Source organism: Sorghum bicolor, chromosome 1 (assembly GCF_000003195.3).
Source record: "Sorghum bicolor cultivar BTx623 chromosome 1, Sorghum_bicolor_NCBIv3, whole genome shotgun sequence".
Classification (NCBI taxonomy): Eukaryota; Viridiplantae; Streptophyta; class Magnoliopsida; order Poales; family Poaceae; genus Sorghum; species Sorghum bicolor.
The window spans coordinates 64,631,883-64,656,753 of NC_012870.2; the positions used below are offsets into that span (position 1 = coordinate 64,631,883).

General features: G+C 41.1%; 1 protein-coding gene across 1 annotated transcript; it reads right to left on the reverse strand.

Annotated features, from left to right (window-relative positions):
* On the reverse strand, window positions 462–1,309 carry LOC8080477 (zinc finger protein 7). Its single transcript, XM_021451220.1, has one exon. It carries the CDS (start codon window positions 1,161–1,163, stop codon window positions 768–770), a length of 396 nt encoding a protein of 131 aa, XP_021306895.1. The 5' UTR covers window positions 1,164–1,309; the 3' UTR covers window positions 462–767.

Here is a 24,871-nt window from a genome sequence, read left to right on the forward strand (position 1 = left end):
TGTTTCAATTTGTCAATTGTGGTTTCAGTTCATTCTCCTCGGTTTGGTCTGTGATGTTGTGTCTTCCTTTATTTGGCGTTCGATTGGATTCGAATTTTTTTCCATTCCAAGCTCGTGTCTTCCTTTTGCGATCGATTGGATTCCAATTTTTTCCCCCTAGATTCTTCTCTCTTTAATTTTCTGTCTCTCCCTCTCTTTTTTGGACGGTGGACGGCGGCGGTGCATCGGGTGGAAGAAAGATGTGTAAAGAAACGAGTCGAGTGTTTTGGGCAGATACTCGGGTGTAGGATAGATAAACTCTATGTATATCGACATACGAAGAGAACACATGGTAGTAGAGAAAAATAGCAGTTGCCCATAAATCGAGCGGAACACTCGATCTAAGAAGCCCCTCCACACCCAAAATTGAGTGGGTACCGTGAGAGGAAATTAAATCAATCAACAAATTTGGGAAGAACAAATTTAAGAGAAACGAGCTAGTGGATAATTAAATCTGCTTGTCCTCTACTTCCTTTGACAAGAAATTCCATCGATTCGATTGAATTTATATATGCAAGAGGCACCAATAACTTGCATGCAGCTGGAGAGAAACGAGCTAGAAACCATATTGGGAAACAGGCAAAGCCTTACAGGGCTGGCTATCTCCCCATATATAGAAGTCTAAAATAAAAAAAGAAAAGAAAAGAAAAAATATACAGACAGAGATGCAGCGAATTGAAAGGCTAAAAATTAAGCGAGACATGCACGACAGTTAATTAAGCATCATATCATAGCCTGAGAGACAAGTCCAACTCGGCGGCGGCGCGCTCGACGCCGCCGCGCTCCAGAGAGCTGCTCTTGCCGCGCAGCAAGGCGGCGGCAGACTGCACCGCGGGCGCTCGGTCCCCGCCTGGCCTGCTGCAGGTGGATGCGGCGGCGGCGTCGACCTGCCGGGCGCCGTGCGCGCGCATGGCGGCGGCGATCTCCCGGCGGCGCTTGGCGAGGGTGCGCTCGTACTTGTGCGCGTTCTGGTGGCCGCCGAGCGCCTGCGAGCTGTAGAACTTGCGGTCGCAGTAGGTGCAGACGAAGAAGCCGGGAGGGTCATCCGCCGCCGCCGCCGCATCCGCCGAGAAGGGCTGGAGGCTGAGCTCAAGGTCCAGCTCCTGATGATGATGATGCTCCATTATAGCTAAGCTAGCTAGCTTCCTGCCTGCCTGTGAGAGTGTACTGTGTGGCGACTGTTGTGCGAGAGCTTAGAAATACTAATCATATAATAAAACCGTAGTACTCTCCTGCTCCTACACATGCAGCATTGTGGGCATTAACCGGCCGGCGGGCCGGTGGATTAAATACACGTACAGCAGGCGCGTAAACCCGCGGCCGGTGTGGCGCACGCTTTTCCGCACGTGTTTGGGCATGCAGATCGATGCAGCGCCGCAACAGCAGGCGGGCCAGGAACAACAAGTCGCAGATATGAGGCCACGATGCATGTCCTCCAGAGGATTCCTATCGATCATATCATAGGGGCCGGCAGGCAGCGGCAGGGGGAACACAAGATAAGAAGATCACTGGTTGAAAAAGAAATGACATATGCCACGCGGTCACGCGCGCGGACGGACGGACCGGTGGCATCATCTCTCTGGTTAGTCTTTGTTTATTTATTTATTTATTTTATAATACGGGCGGTGCAAAGAAGACGACGGGAAACTATAGATGTACAACGGGCCGGGCCGGCACGGGGCGGGCCACGCCGGGCCACCACCGTGTTGCGGGCTGAGGGTGCGGCCCATGGTCCGGCCCGTGGGCCATTTTCCCGGGCCGTGCCGCCCGGTCGGGCCGGGCCGGCCCACAGCCCGACAAGCATCTCATGTCTTAATTTACCAGTTTTTTTTAACAAAGGTCAATTTTTTTCACAAATCACAACATATGAAAGAAGTAGCATACAATTTCATTGTTTCAAGCAAAACATATCTCAATTCACAAGTTATATCAAAGAGAAAGAGCACAAAATCACAACATATAGGACAAAATGAGCGGGCCGTGTCGGGCCACGGGCCGACCGGGCTGGGCCACCACCGTGCTGCGGGCCGAGGGTGCGGCCCGTGGCCCGGTCCGACAACGGGCCGGGCCGCCCGTGGCCCGCAAACACCGGGCCGTGCCACGGACCGGGCCAGATTTAACGGGCCCAATGTACATCTATACGGGAAACAAGTTGCCTAATCATTGACATGTGGGGAAAATAAATTGAGGCCTTGTTTAGTTTCCAAAATTTTTTAAGATTTCCCGTCACATCAAATCTTGTGGCACATGTATGAAGCATTAAATATAGATAAAAATAAAAACTAATTACACAGTTTGTCTGTAAATCACAAGACGAATCTTTTAACCCTAGTTAATCTATAATTGGACAATATTTGCCACTAACAAACGAAAGTGGTACAACAGCGAAATCGAAAAAAATTCGCTAACTGAACCAGGCCTGACATAAGAGTGTCTCAACCAGCACAACCCAAACCTAAAATATATATTTTTCATATTGTTTTGCCTACCTAAAAATATCCTTCAACAGATAATCCATTCACAGTACTGATTTTGCATACCAAGTGAGAGGAAATAAAAAAAGCATCGTCTCAAGAAACGACACAAATCTTTGGCACCCTACCCTGCCCGTAGCGGTGGGCCTGTGGCGAGGAGCAGCCGGCTCGGCCATGCTTTTCGTGCCTCGCTATAAGGCCTTGTTTAGTTGAACCAAAAAGCAAAAAGTTTTCAAGATTCTCCGTCACATCGAATCTTGCGGCACATGCATAAAGCATTAAATATAGACAAAAGCAAAAACTAATTACACAGTTTAGCTGGAAATTGCGAGACGAATCTTTTGATACTAGTTAGTCTATAATTAGATAATATTTGTCACAAACAAATGAAAGTGCTACGGTACCGAAATCCGAAATCTTTTCGGAACTAAACAAGGCCTAACTGTAGTTGCGGCTCTTATGATAGCGAAAATGTCTGAATGTTGTAAACTATGGTTAGGTTACTTTTCCAATCACAACACTAACAAACGTCTGCCTCGCTATCACTGTTAAATCATAGTTGCGGGTCTCGTAACCACTAGTGTTAGAAAGACTAGAAAACAAGAAACAAAAGTTCAGACTTTGGCCTTGTTTAGTTTCGAAAAGTGAAAAATTTTCGGTACTGTAGCACTTTCGTTGTTTGTGACAAATATTATCTAATTATGGACTAGCTAGGATCAAAAGATTCGTCTCGTGATTTCCAGTTAAACTGTGTAATTAGTTTTTGTTTTCGTCTATATTTAATGTTTCATGTATGTGCCACAAGATTCGATATGACGGAAAATCTTAAAAACTTTTGGGTTTTCAGATGAACTAAACAAGTCTTTTTTTTTTAAAGAGAGAGAGAGATGCGTGGGTAGGAGTACCCTGCTGCCGGCAGCCGGCTACTACGTGCCACACCCACAGGATAGTGGTGGGTGGCAACTGCAGCTGCATTGCATTGCATCCTGCAAAAAGACAAGCAGGGAGAGCTAGCGCGGGCCAGTCCCTCCTAGCCTGTCATGCATGCTGCACAGTACCGGCAGCCGTCGCCATCGCCATCGACGTGTTGTGTGTAGCCCGTCGGAGTCGGCGCTCACCGTCGCGCTCACCTCGTCATTATTAGCCTGGCCCTCTTTTGCCCTTATTAGATTTGTTTGGCACCTGCTGCTGCTGCTGCTTCCTCTTGGCCTAGTACAGTAACGAATATCGGTACAAACAAAAGTGATCATTGTACGCAGCGTAATGAATCAGGGTGTTCATTAGCTACAGCGGTGGCTGCGGCTGCAGCACCATGAACTGACATTTAGACTAATTATAGCAGGCTGTAAAGTGGCTAAATACTGAGAGGGAGGAGAGAAAAAAGTAGTAAGTAGAAGCGGGCTATAAGATTGCAGCCACCTTAAACACAAAAACCAATAAAATTTGTGAAAGAGACAAGTTGATCATGTATTAATAGTGATAAGTTAATTATTATACGAGTGAGCCGCAAAAAGAATATAAAGAAAATTTATAGCCAGCAGCCTGTTGTATTATTAGTCTTGCTTTTACTATAGCGACAACTGCTGCAGCGACGGCGCCGCAGTTGTGTTGCGTGGCCGGCGCAAAGCCAGGAAAATCTATGAGAGAACCTGTTTGGATACCTTCAAAATTCTAAAACTTTTCAATATTTATCATAGCATCGAATCTTGCGGCACGTACATGAAGGATCGATGTTTTTGACTTTGTTCAATTATATTCGACCACTCGTCTTATTCAAAAATTTTATATAAATTTTAAAATAGATAAATTATTATTAAAGTACCTCTAATGATCAAATAAGTCGTATCAAAATAGATGAGATCTATACAAAAGTTGTAATAAGACAGATGGTCAAACAAGATGTCTGAAAGTCAATAACAACGGCTTTTTTGAGACAGGGAGTATTAAATATAGATAAAAAATAATTAATTGTACTGTAGTTTATAAGACGAATCTTTTGAGCCTAGTTAGTCCATGGTTGAATAATAATTACTAAATACAAATGAAAGTGTTACAGTGGCTTAAAAAAAGTCACGAACTCAAAACCTTTTTGGATTTGGACAAACACACGAAGGCGGTTACCGTGGATGTGCCGCCACTCCCCGCATTGACGAGAACGCGCGCGATCTGTTTTTTCTGCTGCTCTGAAGTGCTCTATTATTTTCCCAAAACAATAATGCTCCGAAGTGCTCTGAAGAAGAACAAAATGTCTAAACCTACTCCTGGCTGTTTGCGGGCTTATGCATATTGGGGGAGGCTAGCATGGGCCCAACTAATGTGACCCTGACGGCCTTTTGTCCTGCCCAATTGCATCAGCCCATAAGGATGAAGTAATTTAGTTTGTTCAATTTTTTATTTATTTGCTGATTAAATAATTATTAATTACCTGTTTGGTTTTCTTGTTGACTAATTTATTACGAAGCACATTGATTCAGTGAGCATAAAAAACTAAGCATGGATCTGAAAGGAAAAGGTAAGGGCAATGCCAAAATGCCCAAAACAAGAGGTACACTATTGTAGTCTTGTTCGTGGCCAATTAAATATAAAACTTTCGTGTATACAAACTTGCCGCATGAAATCAAAACACATTTTCTGCGTATATACAAACAAAACTTTAGTTTAAAATCTTACATATATTACCTGTGTTTCCTACTTTGGCACCTCAACACATCTTGATTTAGTTCCTTCCTCAACCACTATCGAGGGCCTAGAAAACATACCTACGGCTTAGGCGGTTACACATATACACGCACAACTCACTTGGAAATGTATTTTTAAGCTTAGTTAGGTCTATTTAAATTCACTCTCGCAGCGAGTCGAGTCCTTGAGCTACTCGGGCTTATGTGACTACTAGGGTATTATCTAGATATATGTATGTCAAAGAGCATTTAGATTAATATAATCATTTTTCTATGTAAATATCTAAACCATTTTAATTTAATCTATAAAGCACATACCTAAACTAGATCTTGGATCTATAGAGCTCTACAAGGTTAATTTAGATTTGGCTTTAGATCCCAATAACATGCATGGTCGAGTTTATACCTAGTTACGGCAGCTAGTTCGAACCAGCTAGCCCTCGAGTGCTCTAAATCTGATTTCAACCGATTAGAACCAACCCAGCAACACAACCTTTAATTTGAAAGGTTTATTGTTATTTTTTAGGAAGTTTATTGTCATGTATTCAACACCTGCAACAGTTAATTAACTTGGATTTCTATTCTATTGAATAACCTCATGACATTATACAACCGGTGATTTTTATCATAGTACTTGGTGTTTATATGATGATGATGGGCATATGCGACGACGGGCCACATAATGAAGTGTAGGGCAGCCAAACGTACGTACATGCAGCACTCAATCTTATCTGCACAGGATACTACTGAAGCCAATTGCGTGGGGTCCTATGTCGGTCACGTACAAGATAACGTCGGATATGTTCTCTTGTCGGTACTTTCTTTAACCAGCCAGTAACATTTTTCTTTCAAAATAAATCAGTAAAAATACTTTTAGCTATGACTTTTCATACAAGAGAATAGGTTTGTAGTACACTCTACGAGAATCGTGTTTATTATGAGAGCATGTTAGCTTATTTGAAAAATCATAATTAAATATACTATTCGTTGACTGCTGAACGATCGATATATTCATCAAATAAACTCGTGTCAATCAGACATGGTCCCATATATCTTTACAACGCCTCCCACGCCACTCATATGGTAATCTTTCCTAGATCGTGGATCTGAGGCACGCAAGCAGCTGCCGGTCGGGACCCAGCCTAGCTGATAGTTGCAGTGCAGCACACTGCAAGCTGTGCGTGCAGGTACATTTATCGCTGCGTTTGGATCCATCCAAGCTGTCTCCGACAATGTTACCCAAACCCAAACTAGGTCCTCTACAGTGTTTTAGGTAGCAAAAAACACTCTCCAGCAACAGAGCCATACAGAAACACATTTTGCGTCCTGACTCATCCGAAACGCAAATAAGCGTCTCCACAGAGAGGCGACGCAAACCTCTGCGCCCGTAGTGGTGGGCCCGTGGCGAGACGAGGAGCAGCCAACTTCTAGCAGGTCTGCGGCGGCGGGAACGGCGCAGGAAAGTGCGATCATAGCAGGTAGCCGCCACGCACTGCCCCAGCCTGTGCTTCTAGCAGCCATGGCGGGTGCGACCATGGTGAGGAGCATCCGGTGCTTCTAGTAGGTCCATGGCTGGTGCGGCCGGCGCAAGCAGGCACGACCGCAGCAGGGAGCCGTCGGCATGACCAGGAACAGCTGACGCGGCGAGGTGAGGAGAGGGCGGCCAGATTTTGCAGGTGCTGCTCGCGGTGGGGACGGCTCGTGCACAGGCGAAGGGACCCACGCTGGGGACGTTGCCGGAGCTCATCCGCGCACCTCGCTGGAGCTCGCGCGCGGAGCTGGTAGCTTGGCGTGGACGGCTGCGGGGAAGACGAAGATGGAGGTGCTGCGGCCTGCGAGAGACGAAGGAAACTGGGTCTTCACTGTTGGAGAAGGAGGGATTTGGGTATCTGACTTTATCCCTGTACAAGACTCAAACGACGCAATATGTCTTGTCTCCGTGCTGTTGGAGACAACCTAAGGTAGTAGAAGCTTTTGAGATTGTACAAGCTGAATACGGATGAAAACGATTTGATATGGACGAATATGATTGATATAATATTTGTTTTTATATTTCTGATTAGATTGTAACACCCTAAATTTTGCTTCTTTGAAAATAAAGCTAAAATAATTTATTTTGTATTTGTGTGCTCATGAAAATATAGTAAAATAAAATTTTTCCTTAAATTAAAATTCATCATAGGGTTTAGCAACGTTGTTGTGCATACATGCTGGTACATATGTTTTATGTTTTATGTTATGTTTGTTTGTTGCTCCTTTGTGTGTTGAGACTAAGCAAAGTTTTTTTAAAAAATACGTTTAGTAGATCGATCTTCTTTTTTCAGTACGTATTTATCTTTTTCTACAATCAAATTCCTTGTCTCTCAGATCAAGATTTCATTCAGAGTCTCTCAGAATCTTTTCTTTCAAATCTAAGTCACTCCTTTCAGTTTCTTGTCCATCAAGCAAACTTTTCGGAAAATTTTCCGGTCTTTTCCGTGAGCATAATCTAATTTTTAGATGTTCCATATTATCTCATCATGAGCTTCAAATACTTTACTTAGGGTCTTCATCTTCCATAATGTCTCCAAGAATTTTTTTCCTAAATTTTTAAAGCTTTCGGAGTACTTTCGCAGTTTAAATAATAATTTTGGAGTTTTCTAGAATTATTTTATCTACAAAATTAATTAATTTCGAAAATAATAAATCTCTTATTTTCCACCAACTATCAAAGGCCTTTGTCTTTATTTACTAGTGGGCTTTAACTTTATTTAGGCCTATTAGTAAGGGTGGAAGATGTGTCATTAATTAGTATCATATTGCTAGTTGATCTAGATGTGAAGAGTTTTCCTCTCTATATATACGTACCGACCCTTTGGGCAAAGCACACCAAAACTATCACAAGAAAATCCCCTAATTTGGGAATCTATATGATATAATAAATAAATTATTCTCTTCTAGTTTCTACGCTGCCCCAACAATTAGCTCTTCTTGTTCTGGTCATCGAGAACCTGTCTAGTCTCGATAGTCGTTCGTTTTTGCCAAAGCTGCTCAATCGTGTGAGTTCCATAGCGGATCCACCTTCCCAAAGCTGGAGTTCGACGATGGCCAAATCAAAAATTCCGTGAGTTTTCATCTATTCATTTTTCCAATTTTCCTTTCTCGTTACACCTGATGATGCTTCAGCATTTGTTTGTTTATTTATTCTCTTATGTTCTAAGTTGCTTAATTTGAATACATAATATATGTGATCGTATTTTTTTTAAAAAATAAAGTTTAATCTGATTAAATTATATGATACTGTTTATAGATAAAATCTGAGTAGTTTTGGCCTGGTTTTTGAAATAAATTATATTTTGACTAATATGGTCCAAATAACTTCTCACATGGTTTTACTCAATTAAAATAAATGAAACTCATAGTCTCTTTTCTCTAATAAAGTAAATCCTCATTAGCCGTGTCTTGTTCATCGTAACTCCAATTAGAGTGTGTTCACGTTTGTGTGATCGTAGCGCTGAGTAGAATCATTTTATAAACTTTTCATACTGTTTTTATATGATTGGTGTACTGTTCTAATTGTAGCCTTGTTTGCTTCGTGTATGTTTGTTGTCGTATGTTTGTGATCGATGATCGAGTTTAGACGGAGAGCAGTTTTTGGTGATCAAGATTAGAGCTTGGACAACTAGTAAGACCAGCAGAGTTAGCAAGATCAGCAAGAGCAATTGGATGAAGGCAAGTATAACTTGGGATCATCCTTGTTACCTATTCACTTATAAATACACATATATATCATATGCATGCTTTCACCTTGTCGACTTTAGCAAAATCATAGATGATTGTTATCTGGATTCCTTGCTACCTACTTGATATGCATTTGGTGTAGATGTGCTAGTGCTTGATATAATCCATGATCTTGTAAGATGATTAATAGCTATGCAATGAACGTTAAAAGATGACAAATAACTATATGAGATCTTGTTTGTAAGTGATCACCGGAACAACAGTGCAACCATGAGGGCTATAATGGCTCTGGCTTTAGCTCAGTATGAAGACCTTTTCTAGCTTGTTAGAGGTTACCCGAAAAGGCGGAGGGGCTGAACCGACACGGGTATAGTGCGAGCCCCTGTCCCTATGTGTATAGGCTGCGCGTCATTGTGCCATTCGGAAGGGGGTATCTATATCTGCTCGCAAAGGAAACCTTGCGGCCCTAACATGTTAGACGAACTTTTGAAAGGCTTCATAGTGATCCCTGCCGACCTTCCTTCGTAGTGGGTTAAGAGGTCGACGGGCCTCGGGCGAAAGGGTAAATCATGACTCATAGGTAAAGATGTACAACCTCTGCAGAGTGTTAAAACTAGTATACTAGCCGTGCTCACGGTTATGAGCGGCCTTGGAGGTTCTTGCTGCGACGACGATGAGCTTGTTAAGTTGTTATGTCCATTTAATTATCGTTTATGCTATGAATTAATTATGCTTACACTTGATCATGTGATTAATGGATTATTTATGCTACCTTGACATTTGTTATATAATTATGAACATGCTATCCACTACTAAAAGCTAAATGCAGTCAAACCAGTGTCAGCTATTTGAGCCTCATGAACCCCTGGTTATACTTGTTGAGTACGATATGTGCTCACTCTTGCAATTTCTCCCACACCTCACGAGAAGTTTTGGGCTTGTGATCAACCAGTCAGTTGGATCCTGTGGAGAGGAGTTAATACCCGAAGTTTAGAGTTGTCTATCCGTTGTTTGCTATTATAGGTTATCTCTTTTATACTAAGTACGTTATATATTTATGCATTGTCTTTTGATATTACCCCTTACTTGTAGCTATATGTGAGATTTGGCCTTTAAGACTCACATATGGTGTATATCTGGTTTTATTTTTAAAATCGGGTATTACATAGATTCGGATTCAAATATGGATATTATTGGATGTCAATATCATAAATATGTGATTTGAGTATTCAGATACAGATGTTGAATATCTGTACTTGGATACAGACAAATTTGAACTCTTTTAAATAGATTCGATCTCGAATACAGTCAGAAAATATCCATACCATTTTCATCCCTACTTATGAAGTTGGTGGATGCTTGGAAACCATCTCAGCTTCTACAAGTAGGGTCTTGTCTAATTTCTTGGGTGAAAAGTTTTTGGATAGTGTAATATTTTTGTTTATATTTAATAATTATTGTCCAATCATAGACTAACGAGGCTTAAAAAATTTGTCTCGTAAATTACAGATAAACTGCACAATTAGTTATTTTTATCTCAATTTAACGATCCATGCATATACTGCAAGATTCGATATAACAGGGAATCTTAAAATGTTTTGGAAAAAGTCTACATCACCCCCTGAACTATAGGGTGGTGTCTACTTTACCCCCCGAACTATGAAACAGTCTAATTTACCCCCTAAACTATCCAAAACCGCTTAAATCACCCCCAGACGGTTTTTGATAGCGGTTTTGCTACAATACTGTGGTTTTGACTTTTTCTTTTTCCTTATTTGTTTTCATATAAGCTTTAAAAAATCATAGAAAATCATAGAAAAATCATAAAATAGAAAATCTAATTTTGTTGGACTCCATATGAGTAGATCTACGTAATGAATATATAATATGGTATACTTTAGTACAATTTTTTTCTGTAGCTTTAAATTAGTTAGAAAAATCAAATTTTATCTGTAATTAATTGGAATAAATCATAGTTGCAGCTCCTGTGGTCCAATTGTAGTGAAATTTTTATGATGGACTAATTATTCTATGCTTGAACTATAGTAAATATTTCATACTCATCGGATCATGTATAACTAAGTTTATTCCGGTTTATTCAGGTTTATGCTTGTTAAATATAATTAAATATATAACTACTTTAATAATTCACCATAATAACTTAGGTTTATGATCCGTTGAGTATGAAATATTTACTATAGTTCAAGCGTAGAATAATTAGTCCACCATAAAAATTTCACCACAATTGGACCACAGAAGCTGCAGCTATGAATTATTCCAATTAATTACAGATAAAATTGATTTTTCTAACTAATTTAAATTATAGAAAAAATTTGTATTAAAGTATAACACATTATATATTCATTGCGTAGATCTACTCATGCGGAGTCCAACAAAATTAGATTTTATATTTTATATTTTTTCTATGATTTTTCAAAGATTATATGAAAACAAATAGAGAAAAAGAAAAAGTCAAAACCACAATTACTGTAGCAAAACTATAGTTACTGTAGCAAAACCGCCATAAAAAACCACTCAGAGGTGTGATTTGAACGGTTTTGGATAGTTCAGAGGTAAATTAGACTGTTTCATAGTTCGAGGGGTAAAGTAGACACCACCCTATAGTTCAGGGGGTGATGTAGACTTTTTCCAAAATGTTTTTGGATTTCGAGTGTAACTAAATAAGGCCGAGATTGTGGAATGTGATAAGATCTAAGGGCCTGTTTAGATTGGAGATGAAAAATTTTTGGATGTCACATCGGATATGTCGTAAGGATGTCGGGAGGGGTTTTTAGAAATTAATAAAAAAATAAATTACATAGCGCGTCCGAAAACTGCAAGACAAATCTATTAAGTATAATTAATCTGTCATTAGCACATATGGGTTACTGTAGCACTTAAGGCTAATCATAGACTAACTAGGCTTACAAAATTCATCTCGCGATTTTCAACCAAATTGTGTAAATAGTATATTTTTTTTATCTACATTTAATATTCTATACGTATGTCAAAGATTCGATGAGATGGATGAAAAACTTTTGGGTGGGAAACTAAACAGGGCCTAAACAGGTGTAGAGTAGACGTACAGCTGATGTGCACACCAGTCGTGTTAGTGCGACGCCCATCCATTGCACCCCATTTTCTACTGGACAAGTTTTTTTTTACTAGAAAAAGAAGCTCGCAGGCCAAAATTCTACATGTCAAGACAGGCGGTTCGCAACCTCTTTCTATAGGCAGATTGACGAACCATCTGCGCTGTTGGCCTGTGGAAATAAATTTTTCTACAGGCGGATAACTGAGAACCGCCTGTAAAAATTTATTTCTACAGGCGGTTCAATTATGCCACTCGCCTGTAGAAATATTTTTATAGAAAATATAAAATCAACTTTTAAAAATAGAAAAAAAAAAGATTTAATTACAGGGAAGGCCTACTAGATAATCGCCCGCCCGACTTCGTCAAAGTCGCAAGTCGCGAGGTAAGGCCTACTAGATAATCGCCCGCCCGACTTCGTCAAAGTCGCAAGTCGCGCTTTTTTTCGCGTAAAATCGCATGCTTCGTGGTCGGTGTGATTCGAACCTGAGACCTTGCCCTTGCGGGTAGCCTCCTCTACAACTCCACTTATCACTCACTTGTGTCTATATTAGAGTTTAGTTCCCCACATATTATCCTAAACCGAGTATATATTGATTATTTCAGGCCCTAAACGGATTACAATGGAAAAGTTGTCAACTTTAAAGTTTCATAACTTTTCAAGATCTACAACTTTTATATTGGTAGTTTCTCCATCTGAGGTCATTTACAAAATTTGAATTTCAAATTTGAGAAATTCAAACGTAGTTTTCGATGATAAGATGATTTCAAATGAAAAAAATTATCAACTATAAAGTTTCATAACTTTTTGAGATCTACAACTTTTATTTTGATGTTTTTTTCAAACGAGGTCTACAGGCGGATTTCTTAAGAAACAGCCTGTAGAAATATGATTTTTACACAAGGTTTCTTAGGAGAACCGTCTGAAAATTGATTTTTACATGTGGTTTTTGAGTTGGGCCCGCCAATTTATTTTTACAGGCGTTCTTTAATTAAAACCACCTGTAAAAATTAAATTTCACCGCTAGTTTAGAGCTTCTTTGTACTAGTGACATGATTACTGGCTAAGTATATCTGTCGGCCATCGTGTGAAGCCCACGCGCCCTGTGCCACAACCCAATTACCTGATAACTGCATTGGTGGAGTGCATCGTCCTTGGGTAGCCGGGTCAAGCCTTCCCCTATATGCCTTGGAATGAGGAGAGAGCGTGGAAGAAGAGATATAAATACCTACTCATCCACTAGCCGTTATTGTGATTGGACAATCAAGTATCAGAAATTTGGATCTCCATTGAAAATTCCAGTACCTAGAAGAGATAGAGTGGACCCACCTAGACAACACGTGAATGTACAGATATATCGAACCCAAGAAAATAACATCTACCCGAGACGATCCCTAATCCGAAATCCCATTGGAATTTCCAACACAACGGTACTTGATCTCAGAGTTCCTGATCACCATAAGAATTTCCAACCTTGGGAGCAGTTAGCAAACTAAGAATATATCATGGAACTTTTCATATGGTTTTGTTAGAATTCTTTCAGCATATGGACACTTGAATGTGACTTAACTTTGCTCACAACATTTCCTCAACTACCAGAAACCGGCTCTTTGGTGAGTGCTAGGTGGTTTGCCAAGTGCAAACTTTTGGCACTCGACAAACAAGCTCTTTGCCGAGTGCTGCGCAAAAACACTTGGCAAATAATAGCACTTGGCAAACTTGCTTGTTTGCCGATGGCTTTTTTTGCACTCGGCAAACAAGTTCTTTGCTGAGTTTTTTTTTTGTTTCGCACTAACACTTGGCAAATAGGACTTTGCTAAGTGCATGAAATTTAACACTCGATAAATAGAACTTCAAGGCATTAGTTTGAAGCAGTAAATTAATTCAAATGGAAAAGTTTCCAACTATGAAGTTGTTGGGACATGTCATATTCACATGGACCAAGTCCAGTAGAAAAGGCCCAACTCAAGCCATTGGAGTGGCATATAAAATCCAGCCCCACTAGGGAGTCGCTTGTAAATTTCTGCTTGCCTATATAATGCCATGATCATGATGGCAAGGGGGCTCTCTCTCTCCCCACTCCTGTCAACAAACCTTAGCCGCCTCCTTTCATTCTTCTCTCCCAGACCTGTTCGGGAACCACATCCCAACGTAACATTGGCGCCCACCGTGCTCGACACGAAATATTTTCAAGAGCTAGAAGTTGGAAACTTCATTACCAGACCTTCTTCTGAGAACCTTCTTCGTGCGGAGAGTCAGTGGACCTTCGTAGTTGTCGCTCCTATGCCACAACCTTCGGAGTCCTTCAGGAGCGGATGGACACTTTTCACCAGGCCAAAGCATTCATATCGTTGGATAGGCTGGGCTGCATCTTCGCCTGACCCTCGTCCAGCACCACCGGCCAAGTCGCACGACCTACACCTCCGGTTGGCAAGCGATGGAGGAACACCCTTGACTTGTCGCCTCCTTCGGACACACAACATGGACCGTGAAGGTGGGACCGCTCAATACTTCGTGCATTCACCACCAGCGTACACATGCATACTGTTATCTTCTTTCCTGCTAAATCTACTAACTTCAAGTCCCATCTCTATTCAGTCCGATGGTAAGTTGGATCATCTGTTAGACTACCTAAGGCAAGCTGGATTATTTGCTAACCGACAAATGAAGAATTTAATTGGCAGCTGCCCATGTCCCACATGAAGGCACATCTTCTTCACGTACGTGCTATAACCAGAAAACCATCAAGCTATACACATTACGTAGCGAAAGCGCCAGAAGCAGAGTCGTCACTCCACTCTCCACAATACAACCGAGACTGATCCTTAGAGCGCCTAGCTCGAGCACTGCTCAGTTAGCCTTCGACTCCACCTATGTCATCACTTACATTATTCATCTATGACTCAACCTTCGATGATAACTACGCCTCAGTCAGCGAAGCTGTGCCAAGAAATCTACAGTTGAGGCAAAGCAAGGACAATAATCTCATTCCGAAGGTTCCAACGTCTGAAGTGCACGATGCCACTCCTGAAGGCGCACCTGGTCTGATCGCACGAATTGCGAAGGTCCTGGCGCCCATACCATGCCATAGTTGCTTCCTTTAGCTGGGAGCTCCTGAAGATTGGCTTAGCAAAGTATGCCGAGCAACACAACACAACACGAAGGCCCAACAGCCCACGCGCGCAGCTACAGCCTTCGTCAGTCAGTAACCTTCGTAGTGGGCAACCCTCATCATTTGGCAACCTTCGTCATTTTAGTCAAGTTACAGATCATGGTTATTGAAGTAGAGCACTAGCATCATACCACCCAATGCATTTATCCCACGGCGTCAAGGTACAAGTAAAAATGCTAGGATATCCTTATGGTGACAAGGTATACACATGCACATGAATTAAGTGAAGATGAATAGGAAACAAGGATGATCCCATATTATTGCCTTAAACTTTGATCTTCTACTGATTCATAGTTTCAAAAGATTTCTTGATCATCACGTAAAGCTCACTGACTAGACATGATCATAAAGCACCACACAAGCATCCACAAAGACATGCATAGCATAGAAATATAGCTATATTAGAACAATACACCAATCAGTGAAAGGTTTTGTAACTAACCTATGTATCGTTACAAGCTCGTAGATGCGAAAAGCACGCTAATTGGAGCTATGGTAAATAAGAAACAACTACATGAGTATTTATTTTATATAGGAGAAGAGAAAAATATAAGGTATTTAAAAAAACTAAATCGAATTAAGTCAAATTATATTGAATTGGAAAACTAAAGTAAAATTAACCATATTCCATTTATAATCCAGTTGCATAATCATTATTCAAGTTAGGATTTAAACCATGAAATTCTAGAACTAGTGACATCGTAAACATTGTTACTAACACATATTTTAAGTCATTTATGAATCTAATGCAACTTAAATAGACTAAAACGGAGCTAAAATAGAGAAGTTATGGGGGATTTTAGGAGCTAGATGGCAAAACCATGAATAGACCAAACTATTTTCAAATTAAAATAGATTAAATCAAAATTTTAATCTGAGCCAGGGACTAAGGTCACAAAAAGAAAAAAGGCAGGGTGTTTTTGAAGAAGAGCACGATTGACCGGTACTTGATCGTGTGTTGACCTCAGTCAACTTTAGATCCGGCCTATTGGTGGAAGGGAGGGAGAGGTATCGCACAGTGGCACAAGTGGTGATGTCATGGCCGGAGAACATGGGACCTCGCCGAAGTTCGCTTTAGGAGTCGATTCTGTCCATCGTCAGTCGAAAGAAAGGTACAGGGGGATAGATCAGGAGGTGGCAGACATGACTAGAGGGTTAGGTGCGACAAAGAGCAAGCAGAGGCAGGTTAGGCTCAATTGAGAAGTTCAGCCTCACGGTGATGCTCCGATGAGCGCAAGAGCGAAACAGAGAGTGAGATTAGCACAGCTGGTACCAATGGCCTCCTTATCAACTTTCAAAGCATGGCAAGCCGCTCAAAGCGGTTGCGGATCAGTGAGACAATGGAGGAAGTGGCAACTGCGCTGCTAGGGTTTGTGGGAGGCGTTGTGGGCTCGGGATGAGGCTGTAACACCTTAAATTTTGCTTCTTTGAAAATAGAGCTAAAATAATTTATTTTGTATTTCTGTGCTCATGAAAATATAGTAAAATGAAATTTTTCCTTAAATTAAAATTCATCATAGGGTTTAACAACATTGTTGTGCATACATGCTGGCGCATAAGATTTGATGTAATGTTTGCTTGTTGCTCCTTTTTGTGTTGAGTGAGCAATGTTTTTAAAAATGCGTTTAATAGATCGATCTTCCTTGAATGATACGTCTTTATCTTTATCTATAACCAAATTCCTTGTTTCTCAGCTCTATTTTTTTATTAGGAGCTTCCTAAAATATTTTCTTTGTTATCAGAATCACTTCTTTTAGTTTCTCTTTCATCAAGCAGTCCCTACAAACTTTGTAGGAATTTTCTAGCTTCCGTTCTCACTTTTCTGTAAGCATAATCTAATTTTTTTAATGCTCCAAATAATCTTATCATGGGTTCCAAATACTTTATTTGAGTTCCTCATGTTCCATAATGTCTCTGAGAATTTTCTCTGAATTTTCAGAGCTTTCGGAATATTTTTTACAGTTTAAATAATAATTCTAGACTTTTCTGGAATTATTTTATCCATGAAATTAAATAATTCTGAAAATAATAAATCCTTCATTTTACCTCAACGCTCAGCCCATGATCTCAAAGGACAATATATTTATTTACTAGTGGGCTTAAATAATTAATCAGGCCTATTAGTAAAGTTGGAGGATGCAACATTGATTAGTACCATATCGCTAGTTAATGTGAAGGTGGAAAATTTTTCTTCCTATAAATATGTACCAACCCCTTAGGAGAAACATCCAAAAACTACGGAGTCCATAATTAAAATCTCTAGGCAGTAAACTAGATTTTCTCTCTTTCTACTACGCCGTCTCCAGCGACTTTGTCTGCGCCACTTCCGTGCCTCTATGCCGCGCAGCCAAATTCGTCGTCTAGCCTATTCCATTCGTGGACAACAACCGTGGGACTCTACTTGGATGAACTTGCCATCACGTAAGTCGCTGGACCAGCTATTGCATTTGCTTTCAAATAAGTTTAGTGCCCCGTGCTTTTGCTAGTCCAGTATCAAAGTCTCGTTTCCATCCTTGTCACAGAGGAAGCACCATGGATGGTAGACGCATTGCCTCAAGTGCAGATGAATATGCATATCTACACATATGCATGGTCACGTCAATGATCTGCTACTGGAGAAGCTGCTCATGTGAAACCTGAACTCGTCACGTCAACGATGGTCAGCTGGTCATCCGGCCTCAGCTGCTTCTCGGCCATCGGTAAGCGCTCCTAGGCAACACTCTCGTTCCAACTTTTCTCTGGCAAGCCTCTCTGTCCGCTCCTATGTGCCTATGTATTCGCATGCTCCTTTACATTTGTACATGTCGACCATATTCATACCGCATACACAAGCTACAGGCAAGCACACGCCACCATCTCACCTGTTGCAAGTTGCAAGTGGCGGTTGCCATGCAAACACATATATACCTCTATTTTGGTTAAGCTCTTAATGCCAGGTTTCCTTCGTAGTTGTGCAATAATCATCCATTCCTTCTAATTCTAAAACTTCAATCATGTCATATGCTTCGGAATGTTACAAACTAAAATTAAGTATATATGTATGCAAATTATAATTTCCATGTAAAAAGACAATCTTGATCTTTCATAATTAATTGTCAGCTTGATTAACGGAAACATAAATATGTTTCTAATTTATAATTTGCTTAGCTTAAACATGCGTCACACGTAATTTCAATTTGATGTATTGTTCTAAATTTACTATGTTTGCTATGCATGTTTGTTCGGATGCTTGTGTGGTGCCTTATGATCTTGTCCAGTCGGTGAGGTATACGTGTGACCTAGAAGCAGTTCTTTAAAGGTTTGAACTTGATGAAGGATCTAAGTTCAAGGCAAGTATAGCATTTGGGTTTTATATTCTGTGACCATGATCCTGTGACTAGATTAATGTTAAGTAATAAATGATAAAAATGACTTTTTAGCAACTTGATGATTTGTCTGTAAGTGATAACCGGGACAACAGTGCAACCATGAGGGCTATAATGGCTCTGGCTTTAGCTCAGTATGAAGTCCTTTTCTAGCATGTTAGCGGTTACCCGAAAGGGCGCTAGAGGGGCTGAACCGTTTTGGGTATAGTGCGAGCCCCTGTCCTTATGTGTATAGGTTGCGCGTCATTGTGCCATTTGGAAGGGGGGCATCTATATCTGCGCGCGAAGGAAACCTTGTGGCCCTAACATGTTAGACGAACTTTTGAAAGGCTTCATAGTGATCCCTGTCGACCTTCCTTGGTAGTGGGTTAAGAGGTCGACGGGCCTCGGGCGAAAGGGTAAATCATGACTCATGGGTAAAGATGTGCAATCTCTGCAGAGTGTTAAAAACTGGTATACTAGCCGTGCTCACGGTCAAGAGCGGCCTTGGGGATTCTTGCATCAACGGTGATGATTCTTGTGTGTTAAATATGATCATTATTTATTATTTAATGCTCTACATTATTTATGTCACATTGATCATGAGATTGTGGGATCTATACAATCTAGTTGCTATACTTGTGGAGTTCGACATGGACTCACTCTTGCTATTTCTCCCAAACCTTAGGAGAAGTTTAGGCTTGTGATCATCCAGTCAGTTGGATCCTGTAGAGTGAAGTTAATACCCGAAGGTTAGAGTTGTCTATCCGCTGCTTGCTATCAAAGGTTATATTTTTTATATTAAGTACGTTATATATTTATGAATTGTCTTTTGATATTACCCTTTATTTGTAGCTATATGTGGGATTTGACTTTTAAAACTCACATATAGTTCGTATCTGATTTTGTCCTTAAAATCGGATATTACAGAGACGGCTTGAGCTAGGGCTTGGGATGGGGGCGACACGCTAGCAAGGGGTGGATTATATAACGGGCTTGGCATGGCACGCACGCTAAGGTCGCGAGATGATTCATGTGGCGTCGGGGGGATTTCCTTCAGTCCGGCTCGATGCCAACTCAGGCCTGTTTAGTTCCAAAAACTTTTTAGTTTTGGGTGTTGTAGCATTTTCGTTTTTATTTAACAATTATTGTATAATCATAGACTAACTAGGGATTTATCTCATGATTTACAGACAAACTATGCAATTAGTTTTTGTTTTCGTCTATATTTAATACTCTATGCGTGTCTAATAAGATTCGATATGACAGGAAATTTTAAAAAGTTTTTGGTTGTCAACTAAACCAGGCCTCAAGGTAGGGGTTGATGCCGATAGGTGGGACCAGGGTGGTAGTGAGGGAGGGGGAGGGGCCATGATGTCAGCAAGAGAGGGAGAGGACATGGTGAGCTTGGCTCGCTGGCATAGTGGCATTTCCTGGAAGGCCAGCTTGGCGTACAGCGGCAAGGAGAGAGGGGAAGCGGGCCAGCTTTGCTGCTAGGCCAAAAGAGAGAGGGAGAACATAGGTGGGATGCTGGGCTGCGGGATAGGGTTTGGTCTTCGGGCCAAAATCAGGGAGAGAAGGGAGATTTTCTCTCTTTTTTAAAAAATTTTCTTTTCCAAGCCATTTCAAATCCATTCCAAAAGCATTTGAATTCATTTTTCAAAACCACTGATCTATATAAATCCAATGCACCTGTATGAATGAAAGAAAGATACTACTAAACCCTAAGATGAATTTTAATTTAAGGTTGAAAAAAATATTTTTCTATGTTTTTATGAGCACAAAATTACATAAATAAATCATATTAACTATATTTCAAAAGATGCAAATTTTCAGGTGTTACAAAAAGAGATAAAGAAATAATAGAAAGACTAATTCTGAAGATGCTATTAGGGATTAATATATATGGAGGGAGGACAAAAAAGCAAAACACAAATACCATCATTAACTACCTAATTGGAGTATCAAGTAGCTACTTAAGGGGGTGTATTGTGAGGGGCATGTATATAGAAATGTTTGCCGAGGGAGGAGGGCGAGGGGTGTTGACGCCCTCTTCACTCCACCCGCTGCAGGGCTAGACAGTGTGGATGTCGTATGTGTGGCAGCGTCTAGTGACTTGTTTCAACTTTTGGAATGTATTTTTTTCCTACTAAGAAGCAGAATGCCAACCAAACAGGTTGAATCTAAATCTACTTTTATATAGTACAATTTTCATAGTGCCTTTGAATCCTATTGTAACACCCTAAAATTTGGTCCATTTTAAAATAGAAGAAAAATGATTTAATTTTGTATTTTGTGCTCATGAAAACACAGGAAAAATAATATTTTTCATTAAATTAAAATTTATCATTGTACTTAGCAACTTTGTTGAATATACATGCCTCTGCATTTGATTTATTGGGACGAGTGTTTTAGAATCCAAAATTTAAAATGGTTTCAAACTCATTTTAAAAGGGATTGAAAATGGCTTTGAATTTAAAAAGAAAAGGTAAAACCTCACCCACTCGGCCTTCTTAGCCCAACAGCAGCTGCAACCCAACTCCCTCTTCCCCTTCCTCCTCGGCCGAGCTCCCTTTCTTCCCTCCTGCAGGCCAACACCCACTCGGCCCAAGCAGGCAGGCCGGTCCGAGAATCCACATCAGCAGGCCGCCCACCGCCAGTTTCCGGCCCACGAGCGTACTCCTCTCCCTTCCATTTCCTTCTCTCACTGCATGTCGGGCCCCATATCTCAGCCATCTTCTACCCTGAGTCCGATCAGGACACAATCCTCGGCGGTTTTCCAATCCCCGAAATCTCAGGATTTCCTACGTGTTGCGCTAACCAAGCCCGTATAAAACTTCGTGAGCCCTCTCTGTGCTCTCCTTTTCCATCTGCAATGCTCGCGATGCCCTAGCCATCGCTATCACCGTTTTCTGGATCTCGCCGAGGTGCCAAACACATCGCCGCCTTGGAATTCGTCACTCGAAGCTCTCCCTTGGGATTTGATCCTCTGCCGAGCTTCGCAACAAGTTGACGAAGGTGTTGAGCCCCTCTTCTTACTCTCTATCACGTTCTACTGCTCTCTCACCTATGCCGAACTTGTCCAGGGTACCGCCATCCGCCACCTCTCGCCACTCGTCTCCACGGGACCTCCCCGACCCCAAAAAAGGCCCTAGGTGAGTTCGTAGTGAGTTTTCGTACCTCCCCGTACTTTTTGTTTTGAGTTTTGGTGTCCCGAATATCAAAAAAAATGAACTCCTGCGAGGGGCACGATTTTCTGGCCATGGTGCCGCCGTGAAGAACACCGCCGGCCACCACCTAGTGCCCCTGGATCGGTTTTCATCGTCGGATCAAGATCTAACGGCCAGAAAAGAACATATCCCTTCGCTGGCAAAATTGTTAAAGAGCCCCTGTTATTTTGGAGTTTAGAACCCGCCATCCTTAGCGCTCTTCTAGAATACGCTTTCCCAGTTTGAGAACAAAATTAACCTCCGTGTGGATTCAAAATATGCTTTTTAGTATTTACAAAACTGCCACTTATTTTATTTAGCTCATAAAATATTCGTTTTGACTCCAATTTGACTCATTCAAATTGTGTTAGATTCGTAATCACGAGAACTACATGTTAGTAACTTTGGTTCACCAGTCTGAAACTTTTTAATTTCTTGACCCTATTTAATTAATTACTTTTCTATTGGAAATCTTAGAAAATTCATATCTTCTCCATTTTAGCTCCGATTTTCATGATCTTTATGTCTATGTGATCGTAGCGCTGCGTAGAAACATTTTATAAACTTTTCTTACTATTTTTATACCGTTGGTGTACTATTCTAATTGTAGCTTTGTTTGCTTCATCTATGTTTAGTCCCGATTGTTTGTGTGATGATGATTGGTGATCAAGTACGTATAGACGGTGAGCTACTTCAGTGATCAAGATCAGTCCTTTGACGACCAGGAGGACCAGCAGAATCAGTAGGTTCAGCAAGAGTGGATCAAGGCAAGTATAGCATTTGGGTTTTATTTCTGTGGCCATGATCTTGTAACTTAATAATGTTTAAGCAACAAACGATAAAAATGACTTCTTAGCAACTTGAGGATTTGTCTGTAAGTGATAACCGGGATTGAAGTGCAACCATGAGGGCTATAATGGCTCTGGCTTTAGTCAAGTATGAGTAACTTTTCTAGCTCGTTAGCGGTTATCCATGTGGCGCAATTGGAGGATAGCAGACCGTGGATCCCTACGTGGTAGAATCACACGGACTGACTAATGAAACCAAGCGGCCCTAACTTGTTAGAAGAACCTTTGAAATACTTCATAGGGATCTTTGCCGACCTTTCTTAGTAGTGGGTTAAGAGGTTGATCAACTCGGATGAAAGGATAAATCATGGCTCATGGGTAAAGATGTACGACCTCTGTAGAGTGTTTATTAAACTGGTATACTAGCCGTGCTCACGGTCACGAGCGGTCTTGGGAATTCTTACATTAAAGATGATGATTCTTGTTGTGTTAATATGCTCATGTTTATTGTTTAATGCCCTACATTATTTATGTCACATTGATCATGAGTTTGGGGATCTACTGTCTTCCTGCTATACTTGTGGAGTTCGACATGGACTCACTCTTGCTATTTCCCCCATAATTAAGGAGGAGTGTTAGGCTTATGATCAACAGTCAGTTGTATTCTGTAGAGTGAAGTTAATACCCGAAGTTTGGAGGTATCTTCCGTTGTTTGCTGCTTAAGGTTATCTCTGATTTTATTATATACGTTATATAATTTATGCATTGTTTTTTTAATATTATCCCTTATTTGTAGTTATATGTGAGATTTGACTTCTAAGACTCACATATGATATATATTTGGTTTTATCCTCAAAATCGGGTATTACACATGCTTTCGGCTTTCTAATTTTCCAAATGAGTGAAAATAGAGAGATGTTTCGTAGTTGTCTCAAGATAGATAGAGAGGGATAGCAACTTTTCCTAGATAGCTCACAACAACGTTAGTCTATTTGGCAAAGGTCTTCTTACTCTAGATTCTCTATAGTAGAAGATTTTCTGTCTAAAATTGATTCTTGATTATGAGTCTCTAGGATAAACTCTATGCATACAATGATTGAATGATGTCATGTGTGGAGTAAATCCACAGAAGCTACTTGTTTAAGCTCTCAGACCCAATTTTATTTTAGAGAACCACTTCACAATAAAGAACCACCTTCTAGTGAAAACTCTTTGACCGAGTTTCTCTTAGTTCAACATTGGCCAATTTTCTATGGCTCGCAGCCGAACCCAGTAAACAGATCAGATTGTGCAAAGTCACATCCCAATACAAGTCGGATGTACGTGCGACGTGCGTGCATGGGTAGTCTAAGTACATGTGCCTACCACAATTTTAGCGAACAAATTATAAAGAATACATATCCTAATAACCACTCGGAGCATGCAAGCAGCAAGGACAATGTCATAATGGCCACTGGTGCACACTACAGCATTCTAGAGCGCTCGGCAAAGGGCCACTACGCTCTCGGTAAAGCCTTTGCCGAGCGCTCGTTCGGCATAGTCTTAATCGGCAAAGGCTGTCTTTGCCGAGCTCCACGTGGCAGGCTCTCGGCAAAGGCTTTGCCGAGAGCCACGTCAGCACTCGGCAAAGGCTGACGGCCGTCGCAAGGGAGGCGTTAGTTGACGGCTCTTTGCCGAGCGCCACCATGGTCGGCGCTCGGCAAAAATTGTTTATTTTTTTTAAAAAAAAATTCTTTGTCGAGATCCTTGCTGGCGGGCTCTCGGCAAAGATTATTTATTGTTTATTTGAAAAAAATCTTTGCCGAGTGTCTTACAAGCTGGCTCTCGGCAAAGAATAATTATATATTTTTTTGAATATTTCTTTGCCGAGTGGCTGGTGGCTGGCACTCGGCAAAGCTGGGAACCACAGCCACGCAGTGCCCAGCTTTGCCGAGTGCCAGCACTTGGCAAAGCTGAGATTTTTGCTGTTTTTTCAGTTTTTTGCTGTTTTTTCACTCAATTCACAATAGACAACATACATAACATATGTAATAGAACCTGCATAACATATATAGTCACAAATCGATACATGCATCCATCAATGTTCACAAATCCACATACAGAATAGTTGGTATTCATCCTGTCACAAATCCGCGTACACAAAGTTCACAAATCCGCCTAACATATCCATCACAAGCATAACATATCCATATCACTGGTACGGCTGCAACCCGGCGTCCCCGTGTCCCTGGGAAGAGCCCTCACCTGGCCACCCCTGCTGCGGCCAACCTGCTGGGTGCTGAGGCGCGCCACCTGACCACGGCGACCACCCGTGTGTCTGAGGCGGCGGAGCGCCAGCTGACCACGGACCCCACC

Coding starts and splice junctions, on each gene's coding strand:
- LOC8080477 (XM_021451220.1), bottom strand. CDS start 1,163: ATGGAGCATCATCATCATCAGGAGCTGGACCTTGAGCTCAGCCTCCAG.